Raw genomic sequence first — 21159 nt, 5'->3', positions numbered from 1 at the left:
TTCAAAAGAATAAAGACATTACAAATGTCATATTATATCTGTATACAGTGTTTTAACGATGTACAAATGGTTAAAGTACACAAGGGAAAATAAATATGCATAAATATGGGTTGTATTTACAATGGTGTTTGTTCTTCACTGGTTGCCCTTTTCTTGTGGCAACAGGTCACAAATCTTGCTGCTGTGAAGGAACACTGTGGTATTTCACCCAGTAGATATGGGAGTTTATCAAGATTGTTTTTTTTTTCTCGAATTATTTGTGGATCTGTGTAATCTGAGGGAAATCTCTCTCTCTCTCTCTCTCTCTCTCTCTCTCTCTCTCTCTCTCTCTCTCTCTCTCTCTCTCTCTCTCTCTCTCTCTCTCTCTCTCTCTCTCTCTCTCTCTCTCTCTCTCTCTCTCTCTCTCTCTCTCTCTCTCTCTCTCTCTCTCTCTCTCTCTCTCTCTCTCTCTCTCTCTGTCTCTGTCTCTGTCTCTGTCTCTGTCTCTGTCTCTGTCTCTATCTCTGTCTCTCCTCCTGTAGAAACCTTTGAGTCTCTGATGAAGGCATCAGAGAACCACACCAACCTGCTCCTCCAGGCGTCGTACCGTAACATGGCTGGGGAGGCGTCAGGTCTGGTGAGAGAGTTGTTCACTGACGTCGGCCTCTTCCTCCTTGGCTCCGAACTCAACGTCGATGACATCACCAGCCGCTTCTTCGACGCTCTCTTCCCATTGGTCTACAACCACCTCATCAACCCCGGCGTCAGCCGCATCACCCCCGGTTACGCCGAGTGCGTCCGCTCCGCCCGCCGCGATTTGACCCCGTTCGGCGCCGCTCCAGGAGTCCTAGCCGATCAGATCGGGAGGTCGGGGGTCGGGGGTCGTGTGCTGTTACAGGCTCTGCACCTCGGCATAGAGGTGATCAACACCACGGATCACCTGGCGTTTAGCAGGGAGTGTCGTAGAGCTCTGCTCAGGATGCAGTACTGCCCCCACTGCCACGGACTCACCCTGTCTCAGCCCTGTATGGGCTACTGTCTCAACGTGATGCGCGGCTGTCTGGCTAGCGCGGCTGAGGTAACCCTGGCTTTGTTGTTTTACACATGATAATAATAACACTGTTCTATATATTCTTCTGCTTGTTATCTATCTTATTGCTTCTTGTTTCATTTTGATTTGAGGTGGACCCCCATTGGAGAGAATTCGTGAGGTCGTTAGAGGGGCTGTCGGCCCGCATGCACGGAACTCAGGACCTGGAGCAAGTGCTGCTGGGAGTTCACGACGTCGTCCACGATGCTGTCGCACATGCTCAGAAGAACGGGCCACACCTCTCTGCACAGGTGAGGTGTTTGGTGACGCGTTGTCGTCCCCCGTTGGATTGGCATCGTCAGGATGTTCAGAGTGCATTTTAGAAATGAATAGAATAACATCCTTATAAAACCAACCAGTCACCAGACTAAGTGAATAACATCCTTATAAAACCAACCAGACTAAGTGAATAACATCCTTATAAAACCAACCAGACTAAGTGAATAACATCCTTATAAAACCAACCAGACTAAGTGAATAACATCCTTATAAAACCAACCAGTCACCAGACTAAGTGAATAACGTCCTTATAAAACCAACCAGACTAAGTGAATAACATCCTTATAAAACCAACCAGACTAAGTGAATACATCCTTATAAAACCAACCAGTCACCAGACTAAGTGAATAAAGTCCTTATAAAACCAACCAGTCACCAGACTGAGTGAATAACATCCTTATAAAACCAACCAGACTAAGTGAATAACATCCTTATAAAACCAACCAGACTAAGTGAATAACATCCTTATAAAACCAACCAGTCACCAGACTAAGTGAATAACATCCTTATAAAACCAACCAGACTAAGTGAATAACATCCTTATAAAACCAACCAGACTAAGTGAATAACATCCTTATAAAACCAACCAGTCACCAGACTAAGTGAATAACATCCTTATAAAACCAACCAGTCACCAGACTAAGTGGATAACATCCTTATAAAACCAACCAGTCACCAGACTAAGTGGATAACATCCTTATAAAACCAACCAGTCACCAGACTAAGTGAATAACATCCTTATAAAACCAACCAGACTAAGTGAATAACATCCTTATAAAACCAACCAGACTAAGTGAATAACATCCTTATAAAACCAACCAGTCACCAGACTAAGTGAATAACATCCTTATAAAACCAAACAGTCACCAGACTAAGTGAATAACATCCTTATAAACCAACCAGACTAAGTGAATAACGTCCTTATAAAACCAACCAGACTAAGTGGATAACATCCTTATAAAACCAACCAGACTAAGTGAATAACATCCTTATAAAACCAACCAGACTAAGTGAATAACATCCTTATAAAACCAACCAGTCACCAGACTAAGTGAATAACATCCTTATAAACCAACCAGACTAAGTGAATAACATCCTTATAAAACCAACCAGTCACCAGACTAAGTGGATAACATCCTTATAAAACCAACCAGTCACCAGACTAAGTGAATAACATCCTTATAAACCAACCAGTCACCAGACTAAGTGAATAACATCCTTATAAAACCAACCAGTCACCAGACTAAGTGAATAATATCCTTATAAACCAACCAGTCACCAGACTAAGTGAATAACATCCTTATAAAACCAACCAGACTAAGTGAATAACATCCTTATAAAACCAACCAGACTAAGTGAATAACATCCTTATAAAACCAACCAGACTAAGTGAATAACATCCTTATAAAACCAACCAGACTAAGTGAATAACATCCTTATAAAACCAACCAGTCACCAGACTAAGTGGATAACATCCTTATAAAACCAACCAGTCACCAGACTAAGTGAATAACATCCTTATAAAACCAACCAGTCACCAGACTAAGTGAATAACATCCTTATAAAACCAACCAGTCACCAGACTAAGTGAATAACATCCTTATAAAACCAACCAGTCACCAGACTAAGTGAATAACATCCTTATAAAACCAACCAGTCACCAGACTAAGTGAATAACATCCTTATAAAACCAACCAGACTAAGTGAATAACATCCTTATAAAACCAACCAGTCACCAGACTAAGTGAATAACATCCTTATAAAACCAACCAGTCACCAGACTAAGTGAATAACATCCTTATAAAACCAACCAGACTAAGTGAATAACATCCTTATAAAACCAACCAGACTAAGTGAATAACATCCTTATAAAACCAACCAGACTAAGTGAATAACATCCTTATAAACCAACCAGTCACCAGACTAAGTGGATAACATCCTTATAAACCAACCAGACTAAGTGAATAACATCCTTATAAAACCAACCAGACTAAGTGAATAACGTCCTTGTTACGAATCCCTTTGGCCCGACAGTCTAGGGGGGATGGTATTGGGACCCGTAACACAACTCATGCAAATTATAGTAGTGAAAACGTAACAGTGAGAACAAATAACACAGACAACTTAATTACCGTCAAACACTAAATGTTTATTTATAAACACACGGTAAATGGGGGGGGGGGAGCAGGAAAAGGGGCTGAGCGGGACCCAAGGAATGAAAGAATAATAATTCAAAAACACCCCTAAGCTAGACTAGCCTACTTCACAAACAGCTAACTAACTAACCAAAAATACAGGGGGTGGTCCGCCCAGTTCTAACTAGTGTTTTTAACAATGTTTAACTACGGGTAGTGTAGCCCAAGGGCGACTTGTCTGGTTACCCCCTTTTCCCACCATCAAACAAACACTCAAACACCATAACCAAAACAATACTCACAGGTGGGGACAAAGTGACATGTAGCTGCAAAACACACAAGCGATCTACAGACAGAAGGCATGTTACAAAGAGATTGAGCTGCGGAGACAACAACTGACAGGGGTTTTAAACCAAGGGAAAGGGACTGTGATTGGGTAAGGGAAAAGGAGCAGGTGTCTTCTGATTAGCGACTGATTGATGACTGATTGGGGAATGATTATTGTCACCTGTGAGTAGGGGAGAAGGAGAGAAAAGAAATACACACAGGATACACACAGAACACTTGTATCCGTAACACTCCCACCCTTAAAAGCGCAACCCTAGGGATTGCAAACACATTTACAAAACATACAAACATCATTAGTTTTACACACGTGACAAAGCATCTGCCAATACATTTTCTGAACCCTTTTTGTGGCGGATCTCCAAATTTATAATTCTGTACAATAAGGGCCCAACGCATTAGGCGCTGGTTCTGATTGTACATACGGTGGAGAAACACTAAGGGGTTGTGGTCCGTATATACAATCACTGGTAGGGCACTGGAACCAATGTACACCTCAAAGTACTGCAGAGCCAACAACAAAGCAAGAGCTTCCTGTTCTATTGTGGCATAACTTGTCTGACATTTGTTAAACTTCCGAGAAAAATAACACACTGGATGATCCACTCCACTCTTGTCCTGCTGCAGTAGAACAGCACCAGCACCTCTGGCACTAGCATCTACCTCAAGTTGAAACGGTTTTTCAAAATCCGGAGCAGCAAGTACAGGGGTATTACACAAGAGGGCTTTCGCAGATTCAAAAGCTATTTTACAATCCGGAGACCACACAAATGATTTAGCCGGACTGAGCAAATCGGTCAATGGAGCAACTACCGCAGAGAAATTTTGACAGAAACTACGGTAGTAGCCAACCATCCCTAAAAAGCGGCGTAGCTGTCGTCTGGTGGTAGGTGCGGGAAATGCAGTTATAGCCAAGACCTTGGCATCTACAGGGCGCACCTGTCCATGGCCGACCTCTTTGCCAAGATAAGTAACAGTAGCTTTTCCAAACTCGCACTTTGCCAAGTTCAGGGTTAGCGAAGCAGCTGCCAACCGTTCACATACTACCCTGAGAGAGTCAACATGATCTGACCACTCAGACGAATAAATCACCAGATCATCAAGATAAGCACTACAGTTGGGTACTCCAGCTAATACGGAGTTAACCAGTCGTTGGAAAGTGGCTGGTGCATTTCGCATCCCAAAAGCCATGACTGAGTACTGTAGGAAGTTGTCTGGGGTTACAAAGGCAGAAATCTCCGAAGCACGTGAAGTTAACGGAACCTGCCAGTAACCTTTTAAGAGGTCCAACTTAGTAACATACTTAGCAGCTCCAATAGTGTCGATACAGTCGTCCAGTCTGGGTAACGGGAACGAATCTGGCATTGTGACAGAATTAACCTTTCGATAATCCGTACATAACCTGGACGTACCATCAGGTTTAGGAACCAGAATGCAAGGAGAACTCCAAGGGCTTGAACTTGGCGTAGCCAGGTCATTCTCCAACAAATATGTCACTTCATCCCTCATTATCTTCCTTTTGGAAGCGTTGATACGATAGGGGTGTTGCTTGATAGGTGTAGCATTTCCAACATTAATGTCATGTTCCAACACGTTTGTGCGAGTAGGAACGTCATTAAAGAGACATGGAAAACTGTGTAGTAGCCTCACAACATCGTCGGCCTGTCCGTCCGTTAAATGAACCAGACCTGACTGGATAGACAGCAGCATTTCTGAGTTGGGCAATCTAACGCACTGCTGCTGAGTATTGCGCAACTCTAATCCATCTCCCTCACCATCATCAATATGACAGTCCACTATCATAGCAGTAGAAGCAGCTGGAGACAGCAGTACCTTCCTCTATTTTTGAACTATCCACTTGGGTGATGGGTCGGGTGTGGTATGCTTTTAACATGTTAATGTGGCACACACACGAGATTGGCGTTTTCTATCAGGCGTTTGAAGCACATAATCAGTTTCACTTAATTTCTTCTCAATGAAATAAGGACCAGAGAAACGAGCTGACAGTGAAGATCCTGGAACAGGCAATAACACCAGTACTTGGTCACCTGGCTGTAGTGGACGAGAAACAGCCTCTTTATCATAGTGTCTTTTCATGCTCCTTTGGGAGGAAGACAGAGCTTCCTTTGCAAGAGCACAGGCTTGGTGTAGGCGCTCCCGAAAGCGACTAACGTAGTCCAACACATTTTCATCTCCTGTACACAACTCTTGGGACAAAAACTGTTAAGAACTTTCATTGGTCCTCTCACTGTGTGACCAAACACTAGTTCAGCCGGGCTGAAACCTAGGGACTCCTGTACAGTTTCACGAGCAGCAAACAAAACTAGAGGAACTCCCTCATCCCAATCTTTCTCAGATTCCAAACAATATTTACGTAGCATAGACTTCAATGTCTGATGCCAACGTTCAAGCGCACCCTGAGACTCTGGGTGATAGGCGCTTGACACACGGTGCGTAATTGACAAGGATTTTAACACCTGCTTGAAAAGCTTGGACAGGAAATTGGTACCTTGATCACTTTGTACCACCTTAGGTAATCCGAATGTCGTGAAGAATTTAATTAAGGCTTTACTCACTACCGGGGCTGTAATCCTTCGCAGAGGAATGGCCTCGGGGTATCTTGTTGCCATACACATAATTGTCAACAGAAACTGGTTACCCGATTTTGTCTTCGGTAACGGTCCAACACAATCAACCACCACATGTTCGAATGGTTCACCTATGACAGGTATTGGACAAAGAGGAGCGGGAGGAATAACCTGATTTGGTTTTCCTGTTATCTGACATGTGTGGCATGTACGACAGTACTGAGCCACATCTTGTTTTAAACCTGGCCAAAAGAAATGGCGAAGAATCCGATCATAAGTTTTTGTGATTCCTAAATGACCAGACCACTGGTGATCATGAGCAAGGGATAACACATTTTGTCTAAAGGCTGTAGGAATCACTATTTGGTAAACAGCATTCCAATCTCCGCCCGCGTCATCATGGAATGTCCATTTACGCATGAGGAGATTACCATCAATGAAGTAAGCCACGTTTTTCTTCTTTACCTCTTCCAATGAGACAACACTAGAAAAACATTTAGCAAGCTTGGTGTCAACCTTTTGGTTAGCAACCAGCTGCTCACGAGTGACTGGTAACTGTATTGCATCAGCAATAAGTTCAACATTCTTCGCTTCTTTCCTGGGCTGTTTGTCAGAGGTGATCAGCTCCTCAGAGGTAGCACACAACCCATCCTCTTGATCATCCTCTTTGAACAGAACAGTGTTCGACAAATCTATCACGTCACTCTCTTGTCGTGCCTGAGCACGAGTGACAGCACAAGCAGGGAACACATGTGGATAACTCTGTGCCAGCTCATTGGAGAGAGAGTGGTCACTTTTATCCAATACTTCCAATACGGGTACTACCTTTCCTCCGGCAATATCGTTACCCATTATAAAGGTCACACCTTTTACTGGCAACATAGGACGTACCCCCACTCTGAATATTCCACTGATTAACTCAGAGTGTACTTTCACAAAGTGCAATGGCACTGGGACAAAACCCATTTCTATACCCTGAACTAACACACTGGAACCACAGTATGTATCGTCGGATAAGGGCAACACATCAGACAATATAAACGACTGCGCCGCACCAGTATCTCTAAGGATTTTAACCGGATGCTGAGACGCTTCGTCATTCGCTAGGGACACAAACCCCTCGAAAATGAACGGTTCATAACTACGGTCGGGAACTGGGTCTTTCAAAATACATTTACCCTTAGGCACCTGTTTCGTTTCAGACCTCACAACCGTACGAATTAGACCAACACCTGTTGGTGGCTTGGCACGAAGAGGCATCCCTTGTTTACGTTTTAGCAGGAAGCAATCATTAATCATATGTCCCACCTTATGACAATAGAAACAGGGACGCTCATTTTTCTGGCGTGCTTGATATACTGCTGGCCGACTAGGGCTATAAGTAGGCAATTCTGTAACTCTACTCTCAGTATGAGCCGAAAACACACTCTTGTGCGTCAACACAAACTCGTCTGCCAACACAGACGCTTCTGACAGGGAGGCTACTTTCTGTTCGTTTAGGTACACTACAATGCGTTCAGGTAAGCAATTTTTAAACTCTTCCAACAAAATGAACTCCCGGAGAGAGTTAAAATCAGTTACCTTGCTAGCAGCATGCCATTTATCAAACAGATTTCCCTTCTCTCTAGCAAATTCCACATAAGTCTTACTAGAAGACTTCTTATGAGACCTAAATCTCTGTCGGTATGCCTCAGGCACAAGCTCATAGGCGCGAAGAACAGTAGCTTTGACCACTTCATAAGTCAAACTGTCTTCCAGAGGTAGCGCTGACAAAACCTCTTGGGCTTTACCAGTTAATTTACACTGAAGTAATAGGCACCATACCTCTTTAGGCCATTTCAAGGCTACGGCTATACGTTCAAATACACAAAAATAGGAGTCAACCTCTGACTCTCTGAACAAAGGTACTAAGGCAATCTGCCTACTAATGTCAAAAGTGTTGGGATCTCTAGTTGGTGAGGACGGCTCACTAACAGTCACTGCAGGAACGAAGGCTAGCCTCGCTGTCTCTGCCTCCAGTTCCATCTGGCGCATTTTTAACTCCATCTGCCGCTGTTCTCGTTCTGCCTCAATTTTACACATCTCCAACTGGAGAGTCTCTCGCCTAATTTGGGCTCTCTCTTCCGCCTCCAGTTGGAACTGTATTGACCGGCCATCCCTCCTGGTATCACCGGTTGACTGTGGGGAGAGTGGATCAAAACGGGGCAATGTGGCTGGAGCTTTAGCCTCGCCCTCAGACACCACTGGGCTTAGAGGAGCAGCAACATCCCCTACAGGGGTAGTAGGCTCAGGCAGCGGTAATACAAGCACCTGTTCTTCCAACAAAACATTCAACACTAATTGTTTAACCTCCGCTTTAACTACATTCTGTGGAATCAATACTGAATAATGGTCAGCCAAGGTCATTAAATCAACTCTACGACACCTATCAAAAACCTCCCACGAAGGGTTATCCAAAAAGGACTTCAAATCAAATGTAGCCATTTTTAAATACTACACAGAGCCAACAAATAGCAAACACTAATTCTACTTTAGCTATAACGTTCAACACTGAACTAGACCACTAAAACAATCTGCACAAGCGGTATGGGTGTCAGTAATGACAGATCCCGGATGAGCCCCCACTTATGTTACGAATCCCTTTGGCCCGACAGTCTAGGGGGGATGGTAATGGGACCCGTAACACAACTCATGCAAATTATAGTAGTGAAAACGTAACAGTGAGAACAAATAACACAGACAACTTAATTACCGTCAAACACTAAATGTTTATTTATAAACACACGGTAAATGGGGGGGGGGAGCAGGAAAAGGGGCTGAGCGGGACCCAAGGAATGAAAGAATAATAATTCAAAAACACCCCTAAGCTAGACTAGCCTACTTCACAAACAGCTAACTAACTAACCAAAAATACAGGGGGTGGTCCGCCCAGTTCTAACTAGTGTTTTTAACAATGTTTAACTACGGGTAGTGTAGCCCAAGGGCGACTTGTCTGGTTACCCCCTTTTCCCACCATCAAACAAACACTCAAACACCATAACCAAAACAATACTCACAGGTGGGGACAAAGTGACATGTAGCTGCAAAACACACAAGCGATCTACAGACAGAAGGCATGTTACAAAGAGATTGAGCTGCGGAGACAACAACTGACAGAGGTTTTAAACCAAGGGAAAGGGACTGTGATTGGGTAAGGGAAAAGGAGCAGGTGTCTTCCGATTAGCGACTGATTGATGACTGATTGGGGAATGATTATTGTCACCTGTGAGTAGGGGAGAAGGAGAGAAAAGAAATACACACAGGATACACACAGAACACTTGTATCCGTAACAGTCCTTATAAAACCAACCAGACTAAGTGAATAACATCCTTATAAAACCAACCAGTCACCAGACTAAGTGAATAACATCCTTATAAAACCAACCAGTCACCAGACTAAGTGGATAACATCCTTATAAACCAACCAGACTAAGTGAATAACATCCTTATAAAACCAACCAGTCACCAGACTAAGTGAATAACATCCTTATATAACCAACCAGTCACCAGACTAAGTGAATAACATCCTTATAAAACCAACCAGTCACCAGACTAAGTGAATAACATCCTTATAAAACCAACCAGTCACCAGACTAAGTGGATAACATCCTTATAAAACCAACCAGACTAATTGAATAACGTCCTTATAAAACCAACCAGACTAAGTGAATAACATCCTTATAAAACCAACCAGACTAAGTGAATAACATCCTTATAAAACCAACCAGTCACCAGACTAAGTGGATAACATCCTTATAAAACCAACCAGACTAATTGAATAACGTCCTTATAAAACCAAACAGACTAAGTGGATAACATCCTTATAAAACCAACCAGACTAAGTGAATAACATCCTTATAAAACCAACCAGACTAAGTGAATAACATCCTTATAAAACCAACCAGTCACAAGACTAAGTGAATAACATCCTTATAAAACCAACCAGTCACCAGACTAAGTGAATAACATCCTTATAAACCAACCAGACTAAGTGAATAACGTCCTTATAAAACCAACCAGACTAAGTGAATAACATCCTTATAAAACCAACCAGTCACCAGACTAAGTGGATAACATCCTTATAAAACCAACCAGTCACCAGACTAAGTGAATAACATCCTTATAAAACCAACCAGACTAAGTGAATAACATCCTTATAAAACCAACCAGACTAAGTGAATAACGTCCTTATAAAACCAACCAGACTAAGTGAATAACATCCTTATAAAACCAACCAGACTAAGTGAATAACATCCTTATAAAACCAACCAGACTAAGTGAATAACATCCTTATAAAACCAACCAGACTAAGTGAATAACATCCTTATAAAACCAACCAGTCACCAGACTAAGTGAATAACGTCCTTATAAAACCAACCAGACTAAGTGAATAACATCCTTATAAAACCAACCAGACTAAGTGAATAACATCCTTATAAAACCAACCAGACTAAGTGAATAACATCCTTATAAAACCAACCAGACTAAGTGGATAACATCCTTATAAAACCAATCAGTCACCAGACTAAGTGAATAACATCCTTATAAAACCAACCAGACTAAGTGAATAACATCCTTATAAAACCAACCAGTCACCAGACTAAGTGGATAACATCCTTATAAAACCAACCAGACTAAGTGAATAACATCCTTATAAAACCAACCAGACTAAGTGAATAACATCCTTATAAAACCAACCAGACTAAGTGAATAACATCCTTATAAAACCAACCAGACACCAGACTAAGTGGATAACATCCTTATAAACCAACCAGACTAAGTGGATAACATCCTTATAAAACCAACCAGTCACCAGACTAAGTGAATAACATCCTTATAAAACCAACCAGACTAAGTGAATAACATCCTTATAAAACCAACCAGACACCAGACTAAGTGGATAACATCCTTATAAACCAACCAGACTAAGTGGATAACATCCTTATAAAACCAACCAGTCACCAGACTAAGTGAATAACATCCTTATAAAACCAACCAGACTAAGTGAATAACATCCTTATAAAACCAACCAGACTAAGTGAATAACATCCTTATAAAACCAACCAGACTAAGTGAATAACATCCTTATAAAACCAACCAGTCACCAGACTAAGTTAATAACATCCTTATAAACCAACCAGACTAAGTGAATAACATCCTTATAAAACCAACCAGTCACCAGACTAAGTTAATAACATCCTTATAAACCAACCAGACTAAGTGGATAACATCCTTATAAAACCAACCAGTCACCAGACTAAGTGGATAAGATCCTTATAAACCAACCAGACTAATTGAACAACATCCTTATAAAACCAACCAGTCACCAGACTAAGTGAATAACATCCTTATAAAACCAACCAGTCACCAGACTAAGTGAATAACATCCTTATAAACCAACCAGTCACCAGACTAAGTGAATAACATCCTTATAAAACCAACCAGACTAAGTGAATAACATCCTTATAAAACCAACCAGACTAAGTGAATAACATCCTTATAAAACCAACCAGACTAAGTGAATAACATCCTTATAAAACCAACCAGACTAAGTGAATAACATCCTTATAAAACCAACCAGTCACCAGACTAAGTGAATAACATCCTTATAAAACCAACCAGACTAAGTGAATAACATCCTTATAAAACCAACCAGACTAAGTGAATAACATCCTTATAAAACCAACCAGTCACCAGACTAAGTGGATAACATCCTTATAAAACCAACCAGTCACCAGACTAAGTGAATAACATCCTTATAAAACCAACCAGTCACCAGACTAAGTGAATAACATCCTTATAAAACCAACCAGTCACCAGACTAAGTGAATAACATCCTTATAAAACCAACCAGACTAAGTGGATAACATCCTTATAAAACCAACCAGTCACCAGACTAAGTGAATAACATCCTTATAAAACCAACCAGACTAAGTGAATAACATCCTTATAAAACCAACCAGTCACCAGACTAAGTGAATAACATCCTTATAAAACCAACCAGACTAAGTGAATAACATCCTTATAAAACCAACCAGACTAAGTGAATAACATCCTTATAAAACCAACCAGTCACCAGACTAAGTGGATAACATCCTTATAAAACCAACCAGTCACCAGACTAAGTGAATAACATCCTTATAAAACCAACCAGTCACCAGACTAAGTGAATAACATCCTTATAAAACCAACCAGTCACCAGACTAAGTGAATAACATCCTTATAAAACCAACCAGTCACCAGACTAAGTGAATAACATCCTTATAAAACCAACCAGACTAAGTGGATAACATCCTTATAAAACCAACCAGTCACCAGACTAAGTGGATAACATCCTTATAAAACCAACCAGACTAAGTGAATAACATCCTTATAAAACCAACCAGTCACCAGACTAAGTGAATAACATCCTTATAAAACCAACCAGACTAAGTGAATAACATCCTTATAAAACCAACCAGACTAAGTGAATAACATCCTTATAAAACCAACCAGTCACCAGACTAAGTGGATAACATCCTTATAAAACCAACCAGTCACCAGACTAAGTGAATAACATCCTTATAAAACCAACCAGTCACCAGACTAAGTGAATAACATCCTTATAAAACCAACCAGTCACCAGACTAAGTGAATAACATCCTTATAAAACCAACCAGTCACCAGACTAAGTGAATAACATCCTTATAAAACCAACCAGACTAAGTGGATAACATCCTTATAAAACCAACCAGTCACCAGACTAAGTGGATAACATCCTTATAAACCAACCAGTCACCAGACTAAGTGAATAACATCCTTATAAAACCAACCAGTCACCAGACTAAGTGGATAACATCCTTATAAAACCAACCAGTCACCAGACTAAGTGGATAAGATCCTTATAAAACCAAACAGACTAAGTGGATAACATCCTTATAAAACCAACCAGTCACCAGACTAAGTGAATAACATCCTTATAAAACCAACCAGACTAAGTGAATAACATCCTTATAAAACCAACCAGTCACCAGACTAAGTGAATAACATCCTTATAAAACCAACCAGACTAAGTGTTTAACATCCTTATAAAACCAACCAGTCACCAGACTAAGTGAATAACATCCTTATAAAACCAACCAGACTAAGTGAATAACATCCTTATAAAACCAACCAGACTAAGTGAATAACATCCTTATAAAACCAACCAGTCACCAGACTAAGTGGATAAGATCCTTATAAAACCAACCAGACTAAGTGGATAACATCCTTATAAAACCAACCAGTCACCAGACTAAGTGAATAACATCCTTATAAAACCAACCAGACTAAGTGAATAACATCCTTATAAAACCAACCAGTCACCAGACTAAGTGAATAACATCCTTATAAAACCAACCAGACTAAGTGGATAACATCCTTATAAAACCAACCAGTCACCAGACTAAGTGAATAACATCCTTATAAAACCAACCAGACTAAGTGGATAACATCCTTATAAAACCAACCAGTCACCAGACTAAGTGAATAACATCCTTATAAACCAACCAGTCACCAGACTAAGTGAATAACATCCTTATAAAACCAACCAGTCACCAGACTAAGTGAATAACATCCTTATAAAACCAACCAGACTAAGTGGATAACATCCTTATAAAACCAACCAGTCACCAGACTAAGTGAATAACATCCTTATAAAACCAACCAGACTAAGTGGATAACATCCTTATAAAACCAACCAGACTAAGTGAATAACATCCTTATAAAACCAACCAGACACCAGCCTAAGTGGATAACATCATTATAAAACCAACCAGTCACCAGACTAAGTGGATAACATCCTTATAAAACCAACCAGTCACCAGACTAAGTGAATAACATCCTTATAAAACCAACCAGACTAAGTGGATAACATCCTTATAAAACCAACCAGACTAAGTGAATAACATCCTTATAAACCAACCAGACTAAGTGGATAACATCCTTATAAAACCAACCAGACACCAGACTAAGTGAATAACATCCTTATAAAACCAACCAGACACCAGACTAAGTGGATAACATCCTTATAAAACCAACCAGACACCAGACTAAGTGGATAACATCCTTATAAAACCAACCAGACACCAGACTAAGTGGATAACATCCTTATAAAACCAACCAGTCACCAGACTAAGTGGATAACATCCTTATAAAACCAACCAGACACCAGACTAAGTGAATAACATCCTTATAAAACCAACCAGTCACCAGACTAAGTGGATAACATCCTTATAAAACCAACCAGTCACCAGACTAAGTGAATAACATCCTTATAAAACCAACCAGTCACCAGACTAAGTGGATAACATCCTTGTAAACCAACCAGTCACCAGACTAAGTGGATAACATCCTTGTAAACCAACCAGTCACCAGACTAAGTGAATAACATCCTTATAAAACCAACCAGTCACCAGACTAAGTGAATAACATCCTTATAAAACCAACCAGTCACCAGACTAAGTGAATAACATCCTTATAAAACCAACCAGTCACCAGACTAAGTGGATAACATCCTTGTAAACCAACCAGTCACCAGACTAAGTGAATAACATCCTTATAAACCAACCAGACTAAGTGGATAACATCCTTATAAAACCAACCAGTCACCAGACTAAGTGAATAACATCCTTATAAAACCAACCAGACTAAGTGAATAACATCCTTATAAAACCAACCAGTCACCAGACTAAGTGAATAACATCCTTATAAAACCAACAGACTAAGTGGATAACATCCTTATAAAACCAACCAGTCACCAGACTAAGTGAATAACATCCTTATAAAACCAACCAGACTAAGTGGATAACATCCTTATAAAACCAACCAGTCACCAGACTAAGTGGATAACATCCTTATAAACCAACCAGTCACCAGACTAAGTGAATAACATCCTTATAAAACCAACCAGTCACCAGACTAAGTGGATAACATCCTTATAAAACCAACCAGTCACCAGACTAAGTGGATAAGATCCTTATAAAACCAACCAGACTAAGTGGATAACATCCTTATAAAACCAACCAGTCACCAGACTAAGTGAATAACATCCTTATAAAACCAACCAGACTAAGTGAATAACATCCTTATAAATCCAACCAGTCACCAGACTAAGTGAATAACATCCTTATAAAACCAACCAGACTAAGTGGATAACATCCTTATAAAACCAACCAGTCACCAGACTAAGTGAATAACATCCTTATAAACCAACCAGTCACCAGACTAAGTGAATAACATCCTTATAAAACCAACCAGTCACCAGACTAAGTGAATAACATCCTTATAAAACCAACAGACTAAGTGGATAACATCCTTATAAAACCAACCAGTCACCAGACTAAGTGAATAACATCCTTATAAAACCAACCAGACTAAGTGGATAACATCCTTATAAAACCAACCAGACTAAGTGAATAACATCCTTATAAAACCAACCAGACACCAGACTAAGTGGATAACATCCTTATAAAACCAACCAGTCACCAGACTAAGTGGATAACATCCTTATAAAACCAACCAGTCACCAGACTAAGTGAATAACATCCTTATAAAACCAACCAGACTAAGTGGATAACATCCTTATAAAACCAACCAGACTAAGTGAATAACATCCTTATAAACCAACCAGACTAAGTGGATAACATCCTTATAAAACCAACCAGACACCAGACTAAGTGAATAACATCCTTATAAAACCAACCAGACACCAGACTAAGTGGATAACATCCTTATAAAACCAACCAGACACCAGACTAAGTGGATAACATCCTTATAAAACCAACCAGACACCAGACTAAGTGGATAACATCCTTGTAAAACCAACCAGTCACCAGACTAAGTGGATAACATCCTTATAAAACCAACCAGACACCAGACTAAGTGGATAACATCCTTATAAAACCAACCAGTCACCAGACTAAGTGAATAACATCCTTATAAAACCAACCAGTCACCAGACTAAGTGGATAACATCCTTGTAAACCAACCAGTCACCAGACTAAGTGGATAACATCCTTGTAAACCAACCAGTCACCAGACTAAGTGAATAACATCCTTATAAAACCAACCAGTCACCAGACTAAGTGAATAACATCCTTATAAAACCAACCAGTCACCAGACTAAGTGAATAACATCCTTATAAAACCAACCAGTCACCAGACTAAGTGGATAACATCCTTGTAAACCAACCAGTCACCAGACTAAGTGAATAACATCCTTATAAAACCAACCAGTCACCAGACTAAGTGGATAACATCCTTATAAAACCAACCAGTCACCAGACTAAGTGGATAACATCCTTGTAAACCAACCAGTCACCAGACTAAGTGGATAACATCCTTGTAAACCAACCAGTCACCAGACTAAGTGGATAACATCCTTGTAAACCAACCAGTCACCAGACTAAGTGAATAACATCCTTATAAAACCAACCAGTCACCAGACTAAGTGGATAACATCCTTGTAAACCAACCAGTCACCAGACTAAGTGGATAACATCCTTGTAAACCAACCAGTCACCAGACTAAGTGGATAACATCCTTGTAAACCAACCAGTCACCAGACTAAGTGAATAACATCCTTATAAAACCAACCAGTCACCAGACTAAGTGAATAACATCCTTATAAAACCAACCAGTCACCAGACTAAGTGGATAACATCCTTGTAAACCAACCAGTCACCAGACTAAGTGAATAACATCCTTATAAAACCAACCAGTCACCAGACTAAGTGGATAACATCCTTGTAAACCAACCAGTCACCAGACTAAGTGAATAACATCCTTATAAACCAACCAGAGAGACAGATATACTGAACAGAGGTTCAGAGTCCTCTGGGTCCATCTAGTGGAGACATCCTGCCACTGCACCCTGTTAGTGTCCAGAGTCCTCTGGGTCCATCTAGTGGAGACATCCTGCCACTGCACCCTGTTAGTGTCCAGAGTCCTCTGGGTCCATCTAGTGGAGACATCCTGCCACTGCACCCTGTTAGTGTCCAGAGTCCTCTGGGTCCATCTAGTGGAGACATCCTGCCACTGTACCCTGTTAGTGTCCAGAGTCCTCTGGGTCCATCTAGTGGAGACATCCTGCCACTGCACCCTGTTAGTGTCCAGAGTCCTCTGGGTCCATCTAGTGGAGACATCCTGCCACTGCACCCTGTTAGTGTCCAGAGTCCTCTGGGTCCATCTAGTGGAGACATCCTACCGCTGCACCCTGTTAGTGTCCAGAGTCCTCTGGGTCCATCTAGTGGAGACATCCTACCGCTGCACCCTGTTAGTGTCCAGAGTCCTCTGGGTCCATCTAGTGGAGACATCCTACCACTGCACCCTGTTAGTGTCCAGAGTCCTCTGGGTCCATCTAGTGGAGTCATCCTGCCACTGCACCCTGTTAGTGTCCAGAGTCCTCTGGGTCCATCTAGTGGAGACATCCTGCCACTGCACCCTGTTAGTGTCCAGAGTCCTCTGGGTCCATCTAGTGGAGACATCATGCCACTGCACCCTGTTAGTGTCCAGAGTCCTCTGGGTCCATCTAGTGGAGACATCCTGCCACTGCACCCTGTTAGTGTCCAGAGTCCTCTGGGTCCATCTAGTGGAGACATCATGCCACTGCACCCTGTTAGTGTCCAGAGTCCTCTGGGTCCATCTAGTGGAGACATCCTGCCACTGCACCCTGTTAGTGTCCAGAGTCCTCTGGGTCCATCTAGTGGAGACATCCTGCCACTGCACCCTGTTAGTGTCCAGAGTCCTCTGGGTCCATCTAGTGGAGACATCCTGCCACTGCACCCTGTTAGTGTCCAGAGTCCTCTGGGTCCATCTAGTGGAGACATCCTGCCACTGCACCCTGTTAGTGACCAGAGTCCTCTGGGTCCATCTAGTGGAGACATCCTGCCACTGCACCCTGTTAGTGTCCAGAGTCCTCTGGGTCCATCTAGTGGAGACATCATGCCACTGCACCCTGTTAGGAGAGTGTCCAGAGTCCTCTGGGTCCATCTAGTGGAGACATCATGCCACTGCACCCTGTTAGGAGCTCTCTATCACTAGGAGCTGTACATCAGCTGATTGTTCTGTGTGTTTGTTGTGCTCCAGGTGTATAAAGTATGTGGTCACCCCAGTAGACAGCCTGCCCAGTCAGTCAGTGGCCAGCAGGACGGTGCTAGAGAGTCCATCCCTCTCAAAGCCTCCATCAGAGAAACAGGAAACACCCTGGCTACCAGGAGGAAGTGAGTACACTGTCTCAGTTCACCACCGCTAACCACTCACTTTATATTCCTCTAACCACTCACTTTATATTCCTCTAACCAGTCATTTTATAGTCCTCTAACCAGTCACTTTATAGTCCTCTAACCAGTCACTTTATAGTCCTCTAACCAGTCACTTTATAGTCCTCTAACCAGTCACTTTATAGTCCTCTAACCAGTCACTTTATAGTCCTCTAACCAGTCACTTTATAGTCCTCTAACCAGTCACTTTATATTCCTCTAACCAGTCACTTTATAGTCCTCTAACCAGTCACTCTATAGTCCTCTAACCAGTCACTTTATATTCCTCTAACCAGTCACTCTATAGTCCTCTAACCAGTCACTTTATATTCCTCTAACCAGTCACTTTATAGTCCTCTAACCAGTCACTTTATAGTCCTCTAACCAGTCACTTTATAGTCCTCTAACCAGTCACTTTATAGTCCTCTAACCAGTCACTTTATAGTCCTCTAACCAGTCACTTTATATTCCTCTAACCAGTCACTTTATAGTCCTCTAACCAGTCACTTTATAGTCTTCTAACCAGTCACTTTATAGTCCTCTAACCAGTCACTTTATAGTCCTCTAACCAGTCACTTTATAGTCCTCTAACCAGTCACTTTATAGTCCTCTAACCAGTCACTTTATAGTCCTCTAACCAGTCACTCTATAGTCCTCTAACCAGTCACTTTATAGTCCTCTAACCAGTCACTTTATAGTCCTCTAACCAGTCACTTTATAGTCCTCTAACCAGTCACTTTATAGTCTTCTAAGCAGTCACTTTATAGTCCTCTAACCAGTCACTTTATAGTCCTCTAACCAGTCACTTTATAGTCCTCTAACCACTCACTTTATAGTCCTCTAACCAGTCACTTTATAGTCCTCTAACCAGTCACTTTATAGTCCTCTAACCAGTCACTCTATAGTCCTCTAACCAGTCACTTTATAGTCCTCTAACCAGTCACTTTATAGTCCTCTAACCAGTCACTTTATATTCCTCTAACCAGTCACTTTATAGTCCTCTAACCAGTCACTTTATAGTCCTCTAACCAGTCACTCTATAGTCCTCTAACCAGTCACTTTATATTCCTCTAACCAGTCACTTTATAGTCCTCTAACCAGTCACTCTATAGTCCTCTAACCAGTCACTCTATAGTCCTCTAACCAGTCACTTTATAGTCCTCTAACCAGTCACTCTATAGTCCTCTAACCAGTCACTTTATATTCCTATAACCAGTCACTTTATAGTCCTCTAACCAGTCACTTTATATTCCTCTAACCAGTCACTTTATAGTCCTCTAACCAGTCACTCTATAGTCCTCTAACCAGTCACTTTATAGTCCTCTAACCAGTCACTCTATAGTCCTCTAACCAGTCACTTTATATTCCTCTAACCAGTCACTTTATAGTCCTCTAACCAGTCACTTTATATTCCTCTAACCAGTCACTTTATAGTCCTCTAACCAGTCACTTTATAGTCCTCTAACCAGTCACTTTATAGTCCTCTAACCAGTCACTTTATAGTCCTCTAACCAGTCACTTTATATTCCTCTAACCAGTCACTTTATAGTCCTCATTTTCTACTCAGCACGTCTTCAACACGTTCAGACAGGTTGAGATGTCTCAGGGCATATTTTGTTGTTGATTTAGGTTTGCTTAGATGATCGTTTTAGCGTTATGAGGCTCTCGAGAGGACTGGGGGTGGGGATGTATGCCAGTGTTGGTCACCTGTGTGTCTCTCTCAACAGAGAGTTCCTGAACAGTCTACGTTTGTACCGTACCTTCTACGGTGGCCTGGCGGATCAGCTGTGTGTGAGCCAGCTCGCCTCCGCCGATGGACTGGCCTGCTGGAACGGCGCTGACGTCGTCAAGAGGTATATGACCCCCCCCGCACTGCCCACCCCCCTCCACACACAGACCTATCACTGACCTGGCTACTTCTCTCTCTCCACTGCCCCCTTCCTTCTGGGAAGACCACCACAGACCAGATATCTACCCAGTAGTAGTAAAGTTTCCTCTGGGAAGACCACCACAGACCAGATATCTACCCAGTAGTAGTAAAGTTTCCTCTGGGAAGACCACCACAGACCAGATATCTACCCAGTAGTAGTAAAGTTTCCTCTGGAAGACCACCACAGACCAGATATCTACCCAGTAGTAGTAAAGTTTCCTCTGGAAGACCACCACAGACCAGATATCTACCCAGTAGTAGTACATTTTCCTCTGGAAGACCACCACAGACCAGATATCTACCCAGTAGTAGTAAAGTTTCCTCTGGAAGACCACCACAGACCAGATATCTACCCAGTAGTAGTAAAGTTTCCTCTGGGAAGACCACCACAGACCAGATATCTACCCAGTAGTAGTAAAGTTTCCTCTGGGAAGACCACCACAGACCAGATATCTACCCAGTAGTAGTAAAGTTTCCTCTGGAAGACCACCACAGA

At 41.7% G+C, this 21159-nt stretch overlaps 1 protein-coding gene across 1 annotated transcript; it reads left to right on the top strand.

Annotated features, from left to right (window-relative positions):
* Positions 1-521: 521 nt before the first annotated feature.
* gpc5a (glypican 5a) lies at positions 522-20586 on the top strand (the record flags this gene model as incomplete). The annotated part of the gene is made up of 4 exons (XM_038985277.1): positions 522-1057; positions 1162-1320; positions 18561-18694; positions 20461-20586. Coding segments are annotated over 4 exons (955 nt in total), but the record flags the coding sequence as incomplete, so codon positions are not given.
* Positions 20587-21159: the final 573 nt, after the last annotated feature.

The sequence above is a fragment of the Salvelinus namaycush genome, unplaced genomic scaffold, assembly GCF_016432855.1.
Source record: "Salvelinus namaycush isolate Seneca unplaced genomic scaffold, SaNama_1.0 Scaffold3137, whole genome shotgun sequence".
NCBI lineage: Eukaryota > Metazoa > Chordata > Actinopteri > Salmoniformes > Salmonidae > Salvelinus > Salvelinus namaycush.
This window is presented reverse-complemented; position numbering and strand designations above follow the sequence as displayed.